General features: G+C 38.0%; 1 protein-coding gene across 1 annotated transcript; it reads right to left on the bottom strand.

Annotated features, from left to right (window-relative positions):
* Positions 1-240: 240 nt before the first annotated feature.
* Positions 241-14,838, bottom strand: MS3_00005958 (uncharacterized protein). Its single transcript, XM_051214047.1, has 3 exons — positions 13,303-14,838; positions 11,868-12,068; positions 241-8,840 (listed from the first exon to the last, which is right to left on the bottom strand). The coding sequence occupies exons 1-3, from the start codon at positions 14,810-14,812 to the stop codon at positions 8,416-8,418; spliced, it is 2,136 nt and encodes a 711-aa protein (XP_051064006.1). The 5' UTR covers positions 14,813-14,838; the 3' UTR covers positions 241-8,415.
* Between the last annotated feature and the right edge of the window lie 1,009 nt (positions 14,839-15,847).

Here is a 15,847-nt window from a genome sequence, read left to right as displayed (position 1 = left end):
GAGACTCGAAACCATTACCATTCGGTTCAAACACCATCGCGTTATCCATTTACCTACTGAGTTCATCCATATTTGCTTTTAATGCTTGTGAATTAAGGCAATATCGAGGCAATCCTCACAGGATGCACATATACCAACAAGAGATCGCAGTCCCAAACGACAATGGAAAAATTCAAGTAAACAATACCTAGTGAATGTAATTCTATATATATATATATATATATATATATATATATATATATATATATATATATATATATATATATATATATCCTGTGACTCATTTTTCAAAGAGTTATTAGAAACCGATTCCAATAATAAATTTATATAAGAAGTGTCACAGAATGAGAAAAACTAGTTCAGAATTCTAAACCTACATAATGGATTGTTTTATTTGATCGAGATCATGAACCGATTGATGTTAGACCAGCACTGAAAACCTAGAAGCTCTGGACGGCCGTTTCTTCCTATTTTGGGACTCTTTATCAGTGCCCATCCAAGGCCCCACTCGTGAGATTCGGACCCAGGGCCTTCGGACTCGCTCGCAAACGCCCAACATAGTGGACCGCTGAGCCGGCATCCAGTGGTGTTAGTGTCTAATGGATTGGTTGAGGTTAGACATTAACACAATTGGATGCCCACTCAGTGGTCAAGAGGTTAAGCGTTCGAAAGCGAGACTGAAGGCCTTGGGTTCAGACCCCGCTAGGCCGGGTTGTGGATGTGCACTGTGGAGAAGCCCCACAATAGGACAAAACGGTCGTTCAGTGCTTCCAGGTTTTCAGTGGTCGTCTAACATCAATCGGTTCATGATCTCAATCAAAACTTAACAATCTCCACAACCCCTAAACTGATAATGGATTGTGTTAGGAGAGGGATTAAAAATGCTTCATAATCTTCATAAGGTAACTCAGCTAATTAATCAGCAATGAGCTACATTCAACCAAACGTCAATCAGTTCTGACTAGTTATTGGTGTAAAATAAATCTGTGAAATCAGTCTGTTTCACTCATACTAATTGTTTTTTATTAATGACGGCAAAATAAATCTATACCCTGTTTTTCTCTTAATTTAGGTTCAATCGTCAACGACATCATTTAATCTCTAGATCTAGTCAGTAAATAACTAATTGTGTATAAATCGTCGGGATTTTAGAAGGCAAAACGAAGAACGTTAGCCATTATTATTTGATAATTCTGATTTAATCCTTAGGTTTGGCCACCATACGACCAACTCCGTTAAATAAGTTATTAGTCTGGATAACTAGTCTTATCAAAATTATTCCACTGGCACATAATTACACCATCGATCAAGAGAACACGAACTATACAATAATGTATTGTCTTGAACAAATCAATTTTTGGAGTGCAGATTATTCAGTTCTTCGTACTATTGACAAGTGAGTCAAACCCATCATGACCCAACCCCAAAATTCCCTGGTACGACCAAGAGTGTGGAGAGTTAGCTCTCCCTCTCGAAATGCTCCCAAATGGCCTCGCCTATACAACCACTACCAGGGAAGTCCTACTCAATGCCTTCTCGGGGCATTACTGTTGTTTACAAAAATGAGAGAACGAAGAGTGAACATTCATCGATTTAACCGGGTCGGTGGATTCAGAGAATCTACCTAGGAGAGTTGGAAAACCCTGATTCCAAACCAATGGTCACATGGGTTCCAGGATTCTGAACGAACAAATGACGTATGAACCAACTGTTGATAACCGGATACCATGGGATTGCATTGCCTAATTTTGCTTCACTGCCTTGTAGATTAGACCTCTAGATCAAAGCTTGAGGTGATCCAATTTACCAGTCCATCTAAAAGTTATTGTGATAGAAATTCGCAGCTCAAATTGGTGAAATGGTTATGGATAGTCGTTTTGGTTCAATTCTGGGTAATCTAGATCTATAATAAAATTAGCAACTAATGATAACGTTGAATGTCAGGAATATTAATGATATATGTGTTGCATGTAATTATTATTAACATGTTTCTCGTGCATTGGATCTTTTCGATAGAGCTGTTATGTTCCCACGATACGAAAGTAAGAACAAAAAGACTGGTATAAATGATGATTTATTAACTCCAAAACACGACGACGACAACTCTAGTAGAAAATACACTCATTTATATATTGATTGTACACCCATTTTGAAATCACATATATGAAAATACTTAGAGTTATAATAAATCACATATTGAGCATAGTTCATGTCAATGGAATACAAGAATATCTCGCATATTATACAGAATAAAATATCATACGGGGAAACAAAAACGAATACTTCAATGAGTAAACATTACATTGAATTAGAACGGATGTTGAATGTTGAATAAGACTCATAATGAGTAAATCAATCGAAAATTGACTTTTCTTTCCGTCATATCAGTTCTCCTTTGTTGAAAATCCGAATTTTAATTTTTCCGAATTCATCCTCCCCCACGAAACAGTGTTGGATCCTCATATGCTCAAGTTACAATTAATTTGAATTTATTTAAGACATGTTTGTCACACTGAGCAGAGAACCGACTGAAAGTGACTGAGTGGGGAGGTTGAACGATGCTTGCCATGAGGTCATCGAAGTTTGATTCTTCTGAAATATTGTGACCAAATTTATTGGGAATTTCATTTGTAGATAATCGATCATCAAGGTAATTAGCATCTATCAAAATTGTATTAGATTTCTGACCATCATTTGATACATCTGACATATTTTCTGGTAAAACGCGAAAGTCTGTGTGAGCTGGATACGTCACTGTCTGTACATTGCATTTATGATGGAATATGAAGTGTTTCGTTTTTTAGATTTCAATACTACCAGTAATCGGAGTGGTCATTTGTAAAGGCGTACTTATTGAAGAGACATGTAAAGTGGGCTATACTTGAAGCATCATAGCTTCAGTAATTAATGGAATAGCATCTTCTGAGGATGGAATTGAGGGATTAACCATAGTCGAATGTTGCTTGAGTGATTAAGGTTATCCACAAAAATCCATGACTAAGCATCAAACGACTAGAATAAAGGGAATGAAATATACTACTATTGAGGAAAATCCTGTCTTCCTATAACTTGACTTCAAGTGTGACAAAATAACAGGGAAGATTAATTGATTTTAGATTAATGGCAATAATGAAAAGGGCGTATCCAGCCTCCGAGACGGTCCTTCTATAACACACAAAACGCTAACTGAAACAATCGAACTGTAAGCATTCACACGTTATCTTGTCTCCACTAATTTACGCACATTTACTATAGCACAAACATCAGAACAGAAGGTAAGTTTTATATCCGAAACTCCGAACACATTCCACAAAAGTTGCGATTAAATCAACAAAATTGCACATTAGTACAATTGCTTTACGATGGACATAATGTTGATGTTTCAGAATCCTTCTAAGTAATCGACCAACAAAAAATATATCACATTTATTATCCACTACAGAAGTGGTTACTATATAAATAGATTCCAACCAAGTTTCTATATCTAGAAGATAATTATCAATCGTTTTTATACCAAGTGACCTTATTTCCAAAAGAATGTTACATAAGTTCTTTCCCATGACCTTAATTATAAATGCGAATTTCTTACTTCTGAGCTTGTTAGGCTCCAATAAGCATAATGAATGGTAACTGTTGGGATCCATTATGGACCAGTACTATACATATATTTCTATCGTATAATTGCTAAATAACTAAACTATTCATATCCCTCTTAGTATGAGCTTTATTTTGACCTATGAACTATTAATACACCACTTACCATTCTTGAATTATGCCCTGTCAATCAATTACTACCTCACTCATTCACAGCCACAACTGTTGTTTCCTATATTATTGGTACGATGTGTACTGTTTGGTTGGTATATAAACCCCGTAAATTTGAAATAAATGATTCATATCACAAAGGCTTAGATTTGTGTTCTGGACTAAACTGACTGGGCTAGGCAGGACTGATAAGGACTCTAGACTGCTCGCGCGTGTTTTATGCGTCCTTGGTCCGGTCGATAATTCACTGATCTCTAATCTGCGGCCACAAATTATAACAGTTTTACTCAACTAATCCATATTCTCTAATTAATTATTAAGTAGTTTACTACATGATGATTTCGATAGAAATTCTCTTTTCAATCTTTGTTCCTAGAATATTCATGTATTTACCCTAGAAATAAACCAGGATTTCAACAGATTCTTCATCATAATTATTATATTATATTATCCTACATCTACATGTCAAACTTAGTTTTATTCAATCCTTTACTGATATAATGTACATAGATGTGTTTTTTCGAATGATTTTTATCAATGTTTTTAGGTTGTAAGTAGTTGAGGAGGATCCACAACACGTTGTCCTGTTACAATTCCGGTTGTTTCTTTATTTGAAAGTGTAGAAATCAGATAAGCAACTGATGATGTCCAAAACTACAATGAGCATTAAGCGATTGAAACATCTAGGGATCATAATACCGTCTAACCCATTTATCTAAGCCACAAATCTGTATCACAATGAATTAGATGGACTAAATAAATTAGATCATGATGAATTTGACTCAATTGTCAATAGTGCGAAAAATTGAATAATTTAATCTGCTCAAGACACTACAGTAATTTCTATAAGACTAGTTATCTAGATTAATAACTTATTTAACGGAGTTGGTCGTATGGTGGCCAAACCTAAGGACTAAACCAAAAATGTAACCACCCTGCAGAAATTACCTGAAATATGAATCATGCATTCAGAAACATTAACAACGGGAAGACGTTTCTTTGAGAATTTCATACAATCCTTCCATGTATAGATTTGAATAATGGGAGAACAACGGGCTACTCATTTTTCCAGTAATTAACAAAATGGTCTCAAGGTTGTAAGCAGCTGAGGGAGATTTAAGGAATAACTGAATTGATATTATTCTGCTACGGTCTTTTTTCCTATTTTTCCCATTCATAATCAGGGAAAATCGTATGAAACCCCTACCTTTCAGCTTTTTAGTGAACAATTACTAAGACTATTTGATCCCACACGCTGGAAGTCATTCAGCCGAATTGCTGGACGTATACCTCCATGTGATCATTGGTAATTAACATAATGTTGATGATTTAGCAGAAACCACTCACTTGGTAGAGGTACGAAGTTACGTAACAACTGCATTTGCCATCCATTAGAATACTTGTAAGTCACAATACATAGCGAAATTTTTTAAACAGCTACATATGACCAACCGCATGGGATGAATGAGAAAATTAGTATTCAATAAACTATTATTGAACAAACAAGTTCCGCAGGAAAAATAATGCATAAAGTCGAAGCCGCTGGGTTGAAGTCCGTAAACCATACCTAGGCCACCGAAACCGGTGTTTCAAAAATCGTGAGGTCAATCAGATTATCACCAATTCCCCAAACACACATGGTCGAACTTCGGCCACTGGATAGCAGCAGTACTTTGGCGATGATTGAAAAGTCACCAAGCATCACCAGCACAGAACAAAATTACTCTCGCCGACGTATTGTGAATCCTACTTTTCACAATCATGCTAAAATTGGGACGGTGCATAGGATGCTAACCAAAGGATGAAATGACAAAAGAAGACAAATCAAACATCATCTACAAAATAAATTGTGCCAACTGCGAAAAACATTACATCGGACAAAGCGGACGCCCCTCCACCTACGCCTACATGAACGTCGATTGGCAGTCAAACGCCACGACATTTTCTTGATTATATCAATACACATGGACAACTGCAGACACTAATTTGACTGGAAAAATGTGGAAATCTTGGATAGAGGAAATTCCAAAAACACCAGATAATTTTTACAAGCCTGGCACTCAGGTCAATCAGCAATCAACAAGTACATTGAAATCGATCCAATTTATCAACCAATCATGAAAATTATGCACGAATATAGGGACAAAAACCAAAATAAAGAAGTAAACAATGACAAATTTAAGGTCAACAAGAACCAATCAACATCGAGGTGTACAGGACAAGCTGTGAAACACATATGGAAAAATTCGAACGCTTCACTTCTATCTGAAGTTTGTGCTGATGATGTCGTTCAGAAGAACGATGAAAGCTCCACGACCAAACAATCCAGTTCAGAGAAAACTCTATCAAAATACAAATAACATAGACGATGTGCGCACGCACGAGGTTCTGAGTTGTTGCTGACTGAACTTTGCCTACTACTAACTGGTGGCAGTGTCACTACTCAAAAACTGGACTACACGAAACTCGACACTGATTTACCATAGGCTTTTATCACGGAGCATTTTCCCCATGCTTAAATATGTTACCTATATCGATACTTTATTTCATATTATCGCATCTTTCAGCGGCTGACCGTAAAACGAACGATTGCTTACGATAATCGAAGCCTACTGAAGAGTTTCATGGCCATAGTAACCTAAAATTATTTCAAACTGATACATGGTTAATTTGGGCATTAGTCTGCTTCGGATAGCACTCGATATTTCTACTGCGTACCAGTAGAAATCCCATGAATAAATCTGGCTACCAGCGCATCACATTGTCAGGTCAACTTATATTGTGTTAACACAGTACTTGTGTTAAATACGTTGAGAAAGGGAAAAAACGCCAGTTACTCAGGTAGACTTTTTTTCTTACGTAATTGTTCTTCTTAAACAAACGGGCAAAGTACCATATATTAGTGTAGATAAAAGCTGAATTAACAAACTAATACTTTTAATTTTCATCAGAAATATTTCTGATAGGATCGATTGACATGTATTAAGCCCAGAATCCAGTGTTTCAAGATTGTGACATTAATTGGATTATCCAGTGTCTGAACACTAAGCAGACGCAGTTACTATTAAGTGTGAACAACCTTTCGCAGACAGATGATTAACCATAGTCACTCGACATTCTGATCTCGGATGGCAGTTTTCTTAAACAGGTAGCACAATACCTTTTATTGACGTGCTGTTTACTCGGAATTTTACGGCTACATTTGATATCCAAAATGAAAAACGGCAAACTGACAAAATTCCACACCCCTCTCCTTTTGTTGCTCCCCTTAATTAATATGGGTATTTCTGATGGTCTCCCTCTTGCTCGCGTCCTTATGAATGGAAATAGATTTTACAGCTGGAATAATAGCACGACGACACCACAGATAACCCCAGATTAGTACAAGTCGCTCTGGCTTCTAGTATACATAGATTAACCTTACTTGTGCGCTCAGAACGTTTTATAATCACTATCAACACCAGAAATTCCGGGCACACTACCACGACGTGGTGAATTCTCACATACGAAGAAAGCATTCCATCATGTTGCTGCGTTTTCTAAGTAACGGATGTCACAGGTCTCATAATTGATGAATACGAGAAATAACAATACATTCTTGTACGCGTAACAACCCCACCACGTGTTAATCATTCCACATATAATGGCATTAAACTACTCGGAGATTGCACTTGAAACGGATTTCATACTTAAGATTAACCACCCGAATCCATTTATTTGTAATTGCAAGTAAGGAATAATTTATTACTTGAATTTCTTTTTGATCTAAATCAGAAATATTTCACAATAAAAGAAATTACAACAAGGAGATAAATATCAGTTTTCAAATGTCATTTACCATGAGATTCTGAAACTGGCAACCATAGAACGCAATAATTGAATTATGTTTATAGTATCGCCAAAGTAATGTGGGTAATCACAATGCAACCCTTTATATTATCTGGGGGGGGACATACGATGAAATTAACCAAATCAACTACAAACGAGGGTCTACATAAACGGCATAATAATAACAACCTATAATATTGCACAAATCATGAGCCTAACTAGCCTAACCAGACATAAAATAAATAAAGGCACATAATATATATGTATATATATATATCAAAACATTTGTTTTATATAGTAAAATGTCTTAGGGTTTCGTAGAACAAATTAATATTTCATTTAGGATATGTTTTATGCCAATAAAACAATGACTAAAATAAACATGAGTGATTATATAAGCACATAAAAAGTAAAGCTTTAAAGTGGTTGACTTCATAATTAGACATGAATGGATTAATGAATTTAATGATCGGGAGACATGATACCATCAATACAACTTAATGGGACCTGATTCCTCAAATAGAAATGCAACATAAATATACCATATGCTAAGCAGTGGAAAGAGCAAAACGAACAAATTATTTATTATTTAACTTTATAAAATATGTAAGGCTACTGCCACATAAAAATATTAGGATCTATTACAAACATAATAAACATGATAGTTGTGACCATGATGAGATAATCATCTACATGACATATATACGCATGAAAAAAACACAGAATAACGACATACTCATTTGCAAGTGGCCATTAATAAGCTAAGCATAATGAAACGCGGGTGTTAAATATACTGAAATATATCAGTTCGCTATCGCACGTCTAAGTTTCGTTTCCGGTCACTCCCGACGAATTTGGTGCACCATTGGATTCATCTTCTGGAAATTTAGTTGAATCAGATTTAGCATCCGCTGAGTCACCCTTTGATTTAGGCTTTGCACAACCTTCGGCTTTCTCCATTTTCGACAGAATATCTAATTCATCCTCTTGTTCCCCATTAGAACCGCCACCAGGAGCCTTGTCATTTCGCTGACCATTTATCGCCAACGATCCATGGTGTCCGGGCATCAAAGGAGGTGCAGGATAACGTATCAGCGAAATGCCAGCTCTGTCATCTGATATAGGTTTCGGACTAAAGGCAATTTTTAGATGAAAAGGATGAGCGTATCCAGATAAGTGAACTGGCCGGTGATTTGCCAAAATGAGGGCCTCAAGAGCCTCAGTCAACGTATCCCATTCTACCAATCCTGTCCAAGAGAAATAAAAACTTACATTCAGTCATTTTTCATATTGGATATTTATAATAAAGTTTGGACTTAATGGTTTTACACATTGACTAACTGATTGACGTTTCTCGTCGGAAATCACCTGAAGAGAACACTTTAATGTACAAAAACTGGGATTCGATACAAATACGCGGTAGTCAAGTAGATGTAGAGATAAATAAACTACTATTCATATAATCGAATGTTACCTTGTTTTCCATTTACACTGATTTATAGAATCTTGTCAAATATGGTTATTATTCAGTAACACATAGGCAAACAAGCACGACAATAACTAGACACGTTTTTAATACCCCTAATTTATTAACTTTTGGGTAATTCACAAAAGTTCGACTATGTACAAGACCAATGAAAGTACACATATAGGCTACGAAAACTAGATACTGCACTACGTTAGGCATACAACCATTCTTGGTCTGGGGTGATCGCATCTATACGTATGTGTATACTATGGAATGTACAGGTTTCTATCTGTGCATTCCGAATATACATGTAATGCATACTTGCGGCGGTTTTACGTTCTATACTGGTGTGTTCATTATAGCTCACAACGCTTTTCGAAGTTTGAGCCCTCAAATGCCCTGATATGGTCGAGGGTAGAGTCAGCTCTCCATCATGAAATGCTCTCACATGTCCACGTGCATACAGCCACTACAAAGGAAGTCCTACTCACTGCCTTCTCGTGGTATTAATGTTCTTTACGAAATTGAGAGGACAAAACGCGAATGTCTATCGCTTTAACCGGGTTGGTGGATTCCGAGAATCTACCCAGGGGATTTGGAAAACCCTGATTCCAAACCAATGGTCACACGGGATCCAGGATCCTGAGGGAACGAATGTAGTACGAACCTATTGTTGGTAACCGGATACCATGGGACTATATTGCCTAACGTTGATCCATTATCATGTGAATTAGACCTCTAGGTCAAAGGCTCGCGGTGTAACCCCTTAGTAAAACCACCTGACTCGGTTTTGGCACATAGGTAGTATCTCAGCCTCCACGTCAGTCCGTCAGACAGTAACAACGTAGAACTTCGCACGCACGTACATCAGTTCGAGTTGCCATGCCGCATTAGCACAAGGATGCAGTTGTCGATTTAAATCCCGTAGTGGTAGAGGTAGTAAGAGTTTAAGCAGTAATCGGAAAGATTAGGGTTTGAAGATGTTATTCAAGGAGTATAATCCAGTGAAACAAATTTGGAAAGAGGGAAACAGGGACATGGAGAGTTCGGAAGATTAGAATTCGGGAGAACACAAAGAGTGGATGCACCTGCACCATTGCAAACAATTTTGAGCCATGTCATTCAGGGTCTCTAACCATCGGTTGCTATCATCTCGCGGTCCCCAACCAGGTAGTCTACACATACCGATATGACTCAGCTCACTTGTCAGTGACTTCAAGGATTTGCGCCATGTTTTGGCCTGGCCGCCCTTATCTTTCTTCCAACCTACTCCTGCAACATAAAACATCGCACGTCGGGGCAGTCGGTGGTTGGGCATACGTAACACGTGTCCCAGTCATTTCAACTGATGAACTTTCACCACTTCATCAGTTGATTTGCCTTCTTTACATGGTACCCGTTTCCTAACAACTGTATTACTTACTCGATGGTCCCAAGATATACGAGCAATGTTTCGAAGACACCTATGATCAAATACTAGTAAGCTACGAATATCCTATACTCTTACTGATGACAGCCTTCACATAAATTGAGTGAATTATGTGGCGTGTATATATTTGGTGCCTTCTTGTACCACTATCGGTGTTTGAGTAAATATTTAAGTTCGAAGTCTTCGGAAGTGATAAGAAAGTGTAGATTATGATGCGTCCGTCTGCACTTCATAGTGTATGCTCCAACGTGTCCGCCTCACCGTAGATATCGATTTTTCCTAATTACACGTACCATGAACCTTAAACGCGTCCATTTACTTTCCAGTCGCGCACTCTTTGCAAGGCCCTTTTTTTCCGACGAGCCTATAGGCTTCTACTTAGTTGAGTGGGAATACTACTACTTAGAGATACTTATGGGTTGGTGGAAAGGCCCTACAATATTTTCACATTGATTTGTCTATTTTCCAATTATTCTCACTGAGTTACTTGGTGCCCAAACTGATCAATTTTACTTTAAGCTTCAAGCGAACGTCTAGTTATCTTTTCCTTGCACCTTCAAAGTTAGTAACCTTTCATCGACCCTTGGTCAAAAAGTTGGTAGTCAATCCCCTTTATGAGGTCGACATATTTCGTCAAACTTGGGACCAATATATGCATGGCACTCACCAATATGCCAAGGACCATAACAAGGATTTTCATGTCAAAATAATCACTGAAAACTACCATCCGAAATAAGTAGTCTCCATAGTTATATGTAACAAAATATTGGAATGCTAGGTATTTGCAGTCGCATTTAGCATACCTTACGAAGCTTTTGTCGGCTGATGCACAGTTATACATTACATACACTGAAAAATTAGCTTCATACTGTTTATATTCTTTCTTTTCAGCAACCAAAGGCTACAAACTAGTGTCTTACGTCTTAGTGAACTAAACGCAAATGGGATATTTTTTGGAATTGAACAAGAGACCGTTACAATTCATAGTGCTGATGAAATGTGTTACGCACTGGACAAAGTATGAAGATTCTGAAGGGATTCCGTTATCAAGTACAGATCAGTGAATTTCCAGCTCCTCATGGGAACAAAAGAACATAACAAACTTCGCGTTTTGGAAACAATTATTATCCTGAGGATCAGCAAAGCACTACTTATTTTAGAGCTGACTAACGGATAGTAGTGTTGTGTACAGGTGTAATCAGTATAACAGTCGTAATATTTATAACATAAGTTAAACGTTCAATCATGCACATAGTAATCTAATCACTACATTGAAAAAAACACTTATGACTAAGCTTGTGTTCAGGATTATTGATAAATAACTGGTCAATAGGGATAAATATACTATATGTTCAGTTAATCATTATCAGAACTTACCAAGAGAAGTTTTTTGACCTGCTTTAGAAGTGAATATTACAACACGGGGTGGAGGTGTGGCACCACAATCTGAGAACACTCGGCAAATGTCATCTGGACTAAAATTAAGGGGGGCATTGAAGAAATGAAGTGTGCGAGAAGGTTCAAGAATTCTACTTTTGGCAGCCACCATTGAGTTTCGGAAGCGGTTGTTGGGGTCCGCTATAACGTAAAAGAAAGTCCATTAAACTTAGTGCAAGAGAAACCAAAAGCCTGTACGGCAAAAAATTTACAGAAAATCTAAATTTTTTCTGAATCAAAACTGAAGCCGGTCAAGTTGGAGCTTATACAACGGGACAAGTAGAAAAAAATATTTACTCCTCGGTATACTCGTGCACCATAGAATGACAACTGGGGACAATTAAACTTGTCTGACTGGTTAGGCACAAAGGAGTTACAAAACATTCAGACTCAGGAAGCTCAAATTAACGATACTTGCACTGTCAAAGTACACAAGGGCTAAAATTGAGTTGTCGGCCTCCTGAAGATCACCATGTTTCGATATCTTCGCAGTGATAAGCAATATAGGACATGATGCATGTGTACATAGGTTTGAATCCTATAACCCATTAGCACAGCGAGCCAATCCCAGAATAACAATGGTAATAAAAGTACTAATAGTATCAAAAGATCAGACATCATAGATCAAATTCGAGAAAGTACACATTTGTGATGTGTGAAGAATTAACAGGGAATCAATGAACCTAGTATCTAATTGCGTGGACCTCACCCGAGCAGTCTGAAAACAAGTACATGGCTCATTTCAGTTGGTGTCTTTGAAGATCAATGTACGTTTGTTAGTAGTTTGTCTTCAAATATCAAGGCCAAGTAACAGATGTAACATATATTAACTAGTTTTCAGGAGACTAGTGCGAACTGACTTAAAATTATTGCTATGGTTGGTTAAGTAGACATTGAGATCGAATTGATAGTTCTGTTAAATGCGAGAACAGTCAATGAAGACCTACTGATCCTTGTCATCACAAATTTGTGGAACGTTAAATTTGTGAGATACAATGAGTTCGTCGTAAGGAAATTGCGATGAGAACAAGCCTACACATAGGTCAGTCAGTAAGTTATGAACTTAACAATCGATGGTTAACTTCGCTAATAATAAAGTCCATGCAGGCAATTGCTACAATGCCACGCTTAGACCATAGACTGGAACGGTAAAAAAAACCTCGTCTAAAATTATAGAGATTTGATGTGCACGAGTCTTTGCAACTAGGGAAATGGAAGTTGCTTATACTTAAGAGGTTTGGCAGGAATCTTCGTAACTATGAATATAAATATATGGAAAGTAGAATACAAAATGTTGGATAGCATTAAAAACTAGCCCCTCCAATCAAATACAACGCTAATATATGGGACACTCTAAGGTACAACAAAAACTCACTCATGTAATTTTTCATAACTGGTGACCCATCAGCCAATGTCCCCAGATTTTCATGTTCCTTAAGCTCCGTCACCTTGCTGTGATGAAACTGAATAACTTGCTCAAACACACACACTCCACTGAAGTATCGATGTATGAGGTCACCTGTTTCTGGGTTTCCGACTTGAACCATTGCATAGCCAGGGCGTGTCTTCAGGAACTTAATCCGTGCAACATTACCATACAGACAAATTAAATTGAACAGATGATCACAATTCATGCGCTGTGGTATATTGCTGGCCATTAAAACTACACCTTCAATAGCTTCAAAAACTGACAAGTCCGATTGACGAGCAGCCGGAGTTGATACAGATAGGTTTGATGTTGAATGACCAATCCCAATTCCGCTAGCATTTACTTGATGAACTGAAGGAGGGGTTGGAAGTATTATGATTTGTGATGGTGGTGTGAAACCAGTCGAAGCTTGTGGCCTGAGTGACTGGATACCAGCAGCCGGGATCATATTAGGTTGCCAGTAACCTGGATATGGAGAGGCAAACGGTGTCACGGCAGGGACAGCGCACGCCGGAGGAATAAGTGGACCCACTCCATAGTAACCCATCGGTGTTTGGGAGGGAGGGTAGGGTTGTGCGCCATACATCGGAGACACATGTGGGAATGGGGCGGCTGCAGGAGGTGGTAAGATTGCAGAAGCTACGGCTGAATTGGGAGGCGGAGCTACTGAGCCAAGTAGCGTACGCTGAGTGGAAGAATTGTTCAGAGGTCCTTCTAAATTGCCACTTGGACCAGTGAAATCCCAGGACTCACTATCGTTCTGAGTCACATGAACACGTTGAAGACGGGAATATGCAACCGTAAGATTACAACAACCGGAATATATGTCAGCACCATCAAGCTGCTCTTTGGCTGCCCTAGCCTCTTCAACATTTTCAAATTCAACAAGAGCTTCTAATGAACGGTCAACATTCTTTTTCCCAATAAAGGTTCTTAGGATATTCCCATGAGGAGAACAGATTGCCTTTATTACATCGACAGTTATTGGGTATTCAGCATTTGAAATATCTAAATGAAGAATGCGTGTAGGGGCATTGTTGTCCAAGGCTGAAGACTGTGATTGATGTTTGCGGTCAATTACAGGAGTAATTGTTTCGGAAGAAAATTCCAGCCTAACGCGATTCGGACCGACACAAAAAGGGTTGATTTTCGCCATGTGGACAAGTCTAGTGGGAGGAGAAATTTCACAAAACTCAACAAGAGCAGCTCGACCACTGCATACCAGCTTGGCATTTTTAATCTGCCCGTATCTGCTGAAAAGACCAATCAAATCCCTTTCTGTACAACCTTCCGGGATGTCTGCAACGACAATAGTGCAACTCGGTTGATTAGTAACTAGATAGGAGATATCAGTTGCCAGGTGAAGGCTTCCCGGTACTGTCCCTGTAGTGTTGTAGAACTGAGCGGTAGCTGCGGCAAGAACATCATACCTTGACCGTTTTGCAGGGTGCGCCATTTCCGACGGAAATCGATGTGGCCCGCGGGGAATTGAAACATAAATTACTGAATGTCTTTATTTGGTTAATATCAGTAAATATAGGCTAATATCCACCAAAACATTTATAGTGACACTTAAGCTTATGAAAAAATACATAAACCTCGAGAGGTCATCCTCTGAAAAATAGACAAAAGTTGAGCAGATTTTGCGAATTATCCCAACCCTTGAACCTTATCCAGAAGAGCCAACTTAAATTAATGGGTGCAAATTATTTGGTTTGAAATCATGTTTTTCTAGTGCCAGCCCAATTCCATAATGGTTCTCGCTTGAGCCCACCTTCTCCCCTAATTTCTTTCTAGACCTCGATCTTTTCATTTCGACAGTTCTTCCTTGCTTTCCTAATTCAACTTGTATGTTTTGGATGCAAACGTGTGTTGCCAATATCCAATATCTTTATGACGAGCTTGTATAAACTGAATAATTAGTTTGCTCTCGCTTCCTGTCGTTTCTGTACGGTTGAAGGCGTCTTTAATATTCAGTGCGTGGTGGTATGCACACTCAATAACACTAATTCTAGTCAGGATGGTAGTTAATTGTGGATCTGCATATCTTCTTATCAAGGTAGATGTGTTTATCTTTACCACATTATTCTTTCCATTTTTCATCATTTCATCTGCTTCAAAATTACTAGCTATCCCCGATATACAACTTTCATACTCCATGACTGAAATTTATCCAAATATTTATCATTATACGTTCCTGCAAATATATTAGTTGATAATATGTACAACGGAACCTAATAAACCCCTAGTACGCCATCACTAGATATTTCACAACCTGAAGACCTACTACTCTTATTATTATATTCCTTTCCGATGCTAAGACTACCCATACAAAAAGTTCCAACGGGTTGAACATTTTCTCGACAAGTGACATTCAATCAATAGCTTCACATCACACACACGTGATTAGTACTTCGTGGGCAGATATCATGACAAAATTGGGAGTTTCCAAGTTTTCGAGTCTTACTGTACACTTAGTTTTTAGAAGAGC

Source organism: Schistosoma haematobium (genome assembly GCF_000699445.3).
Source record: "Schistosoma haematobium chromosome Unknown HiC_scaffold_335, whole genome shotgun sequence".
In the NCBI taxonomy this organism is placed as follows: Eukaryota; Metazoa; Platyhelminthes; class Trematoda; order Strigeidida; family Schistosomatidae; genus Schistosoma; species Schistosoma haematobium.
Note: the sequence above shows the minus strand (reverse complement) of the source record. Positions and strands in the feature narration are given on the sequence as shown.